Here is a 3,758-nt window from a genome sequence, read left to right as displayed (position 1 = left end):
AAATATCTTGTAACAGCGACACTTGCAGAGATTAGTTGTATATTCTATATCATTAAGTATCTTGTAACAGCGACACTTGCAGAGTTGTGTATTCTATATCGTGAAGTATCTTGTAACATCGACACTTGCTAAGATTAGTTGTGTATTCTATGTCGTGAAGTATCTTGTAACACCTACACTTGCAAAGATTACTTGTCTATTCTATATCGTGAAATATCTTGTAACAGCGACACTTGCAGAGATTAGTTGTATATTCTATATCATTAAGTATCTTGTAACAGCGACACTTGCAGAGTTGTGTATTCTATATCGTGAAGTATCTTGTAACATCGACACTTGCTGAGATTAGTTGTGTATTCTATGTCGTGAAGTATCTTGTAACACCTACACTTGCAAAGATTACTTGTCTATTCTATATCGTGAAATATCTTGTAACAGCGACACTTGCAGAGATTAGTTGTATATTCTATATCATTAAGTATCTTGTAACAGCGACACTTGCAGAGTTGTGTATTCTATATCGTGAAGTATCTTGTAACATCGACACTTGCTAAGATTAGTTGTGTATTCTATGTCGTGAAGTATCTTGTAACAGCGACACTTGCAAAGATTACTTGTGTATTCTATGTTGTGAAGCATCTTGTAAAATCGACACTTGCAAAGATTAGTTGTGTATTCTATGTCGTGAAGCATCTTGTAACAGTGACACTTGCAAAGATTACTTGTGTATTCTATGTCGTGAAATATCTTGTAACAGCAACACTTGCAGAGATTAGTTGTATATTCTATATCATTAAGTATCATGTAACAGCAACACTTGCAGAGTTGTGTATTCTATATCGTGAAGTATCTTGTAACATCGACACTTGCCAAGATTGGTTGTGTATTCTATGTCGTGAAGTATCTTGTAACAGCAACACTTGCAAAGATTAGTTGTGTATTCTATGTCGTGAAGTATCTTGTAACAGCAACACTTGCAGAGATTAGTTGTATATTCTATGTCGTGAAGTATTTAATTTCAATATTTATGTTAATAAATCAACTTAGGTTTAAAATGTAAAGTTTTTAGCTAGTCAGACATGGAGAAGAACAGTCAGTTAATGGGAATCCCACAGCTTCTTTTTCTGTCGGATACTTCACCTCTTAGTTTCATGCTGAGAACATAAATCACGTTTAAACAGATCGTGCAACATCTCCAAAATACAGTCACGAATCAATTTGAGGGAATCAGTATTTTATTTTGATATCTTCATTTTACATAGTGTTGCAGTGTAGTAAATTGTATAGCACAGCAATGATAAAAATTGGAATGATAGTGGCTTGAATATCACACCTCAGCCAAATAACATTATTATTTTAATAGTATAACCAATTTATACGTGCTAATGTGAATAACTTATCATCTACAGTTTTTTTTTATTACCACCAGCTGACACAGAACTAACATAAGATCCAAGATCATAGCATTGATAACAGCATAACCAGATTACAAGCTGACAGATGATAAGAGAAAATCTACAACGTGAATCAAATATCACTAGATTTCCTACACGAGAAACTGGCGGTAATACTGCCAGCATATAAATGTGGTCGAAGATGGGCCCTGTTACACTCCCTCAGTCTGCTGGGCTCCCTTCAGAATTAAAGAGTATACAAAAAGAAAGAAGCAGAAGAGGATGCCCTGCACCCTGGAAAAGCCATTATTCTCTCAATATTGCTCCTCTGCTAATGTGTGCTGTACCTTTGAGAAGTCGAAATCCTCCCCGGTACCTCTGTAGAAGATATCCAAGACATCCAAGCAAGTGGTCTCGAAGTGGGTTGTTGCATCATAGGACTCCGAAATAAATATCTAAGAAAAAACATAGAAAATTATTTTATAACAATAAAACCATGTTTTTAAATGAAAGTTCACAGACTATCGTACACTGCTTTGTTCACAACAACAGTTTTTACATCCTTATCAAATTTGTTGTTGATTTTACACGGTACTACAAGAAGTCTTCCCATTCTTTAAATATCATAAAAGAAACAAAAACGGAAGCTAAAAATGGTCAACACATACCACCAAAGTATGTCAGGGAACACAAAAAAAAAAAGAAAGAAAATTGAAGAGACTAACATTTTGATCTCAAAATAAACTCTACATTCAAAATAATAAACTTCAGTTACTTTTTTTCAAATGCATACAATGAAACAAGTTTTAATTTACTATGCATGCCTTTACTATATTTAGCTAGTTGTACTACAGACTATTCATTACGCAGTAACTGTGACAGATGTTTAAACAAAATGATTCATAGAAACTACAACAAAAAAAGAGTTTTATTTCACTAAAAGTTTCACTAGTTATCTTTAAGATTCTTAATTGCACCACCATTCTTTTAAAAAAAGTAGAAAGAGAAAATAGTTTTTATTAAGTTCAACATCTGATTCCCTCCTAACAAGACTGACTAAGATCCATTTTTAAAATTATCGAAAATTTGCCTATCCATTCTTGTTTGGATTATGTTTAACTGAAAAATCCCAATTAATATTTTTTTATTGCTAGCTATCGATATATTTTCGTACAAACCTGACTTTCTCGTCCGTCATCCTTTGGTTTATAAACATCACTCACTCTCACAAACCTAAACAAACAAGAAGGTTTTACATTCCAATCTTACATCACCTAAATAATTTATCAATACAGTAAAAAGAAATTCACTTGAGTCTGAGAAATAGTCACAGACAACCAACTACAAAACTACATATTATTACACGCACTTTGAAAACACTTTTACGTTAGATGATTGTGTGAGCTTCTCAATATGTACTGTTTTAACAGAACTGGAAGTTACCGTTCAACAACAACATTGTTGTACTGTTTTAACAGAACTGGAAGTTACCGTTCAACAACAACATTGTTGTACTGTTTTAACAGAACTGGAAGTTACCGTTCAACAACAACATTGTTGTACTGTTTTAACAGAACTGGAAGTTACCGTTCAACAACAACATTGTTGTACTGTTTTAACAGAACTGGAAGTTACCGTACAACAACAACATTGTTGTACTGTTTTAACAGAACTGGAAGTTACCGTACAACAACAATGTTGTAGTGTTTTAACAGAACTGTTTCACTAACAAACAAACTGCAAGTGATAATGCAAATCATTTTACTGTTATTTATGGTATATGTTTTACTGGAACATTTCTGAAGGTGTAAAACAAAAATGCCGAGGGTCCAATTAAAGAAAGGTAACAAACATGATGTTATAATGTTATTAAAATGTTTTATACACAAATATTCACTACAGAAATTAAGAGATTTTGTTGTGAGATAGTTTCAGTCATAATGAATGATACTTAATTGTTTGAACACTTATAAAATTAGACTTACTTCTGTTCGATTGGTCCAAGAAGATCGAGTCCTGGTTTGATTTCGTCCTCGGGGTTAGCTGTCTCTACTGTCGTACTCACCATAGCGATAAACCAGTTCTTTGCTGCCACTTGATGTGTGTACGAAACCATCGATACGTATATGTCTTTAAAAAAAAAACCTCAAAGAAATGAAATTGTCTACAAAATTTAAACTTTCAACTCAAATCCCATAGTTTATTATTGAATACGTGTCTACACAAGTCACTCTAGCGATCTTTATTTCCACATTTATGTCTTTACCTGCAATATGGTTTGTTAAATATTTAGTACACAAGTGTCTACACAAGTCACTCTAGCGATCTTTATTTCCACATTTATGTCTTTACCTGCAATATGGT

At 33.2% G+C, this 3,758-nt stretch overlaps 1 protein-coding gene across 1 annotated transcript in view; it reads right to left on the bottom strand.

Annotated features, from left to right (window-relative positions):
• Nucleotides 1–1,217: 1,217 nt before the first annotated feature.
• LOC106477061 (rab GDP dissociation inhibitor beta-like) overlaps nt 1,218–3,758 on the bottom strand; it is an 8,510-nt gene continuing 5,969 nt past the window's right edge. Inside the window, exons 2-4 of the mRNA XM_013937663.2 lie at nt 3,380–3,524; nt 2,573–2,627; nt 1,218–1,849 (exon numbers count right to left, since the gene is read on the bottom strand). Coding sequence (XP_013793117.1) covers nt 1,709–1,849; nt 2,573–2,627; nt 3,380–3,524 — 341 coding nt within the window. The 3' untranslated portion in view covers nt 1,218–1,708. The remainder of the gene's footprint in view (nt 1,850–2,572; nt 2,628–3,379; nt 3,525–3,758) is intronic.

Source organism: Limulus polyphemus, unplaced genomic scaffold, assembly GCF_000517525.1.
Source record: "Limulus polyphemus unplaced genomic scaffold, Limulus_polyphemus-2.1.2 Scaffold12657, whole genome shotgun sequence".
Taxonomy (NCBI): domain Eukaryota; kingdom Metazoa; phylum Arthropoda; class Merostomata; order Xiphosura; family Limulidae; genus Limulus; species Limulus polyphemus.
The sequence above is the reverse complement of the archived record's forward strand: the minus strand, read 5'-3'. Positions and strand labels throughout refer to the sequence as shown.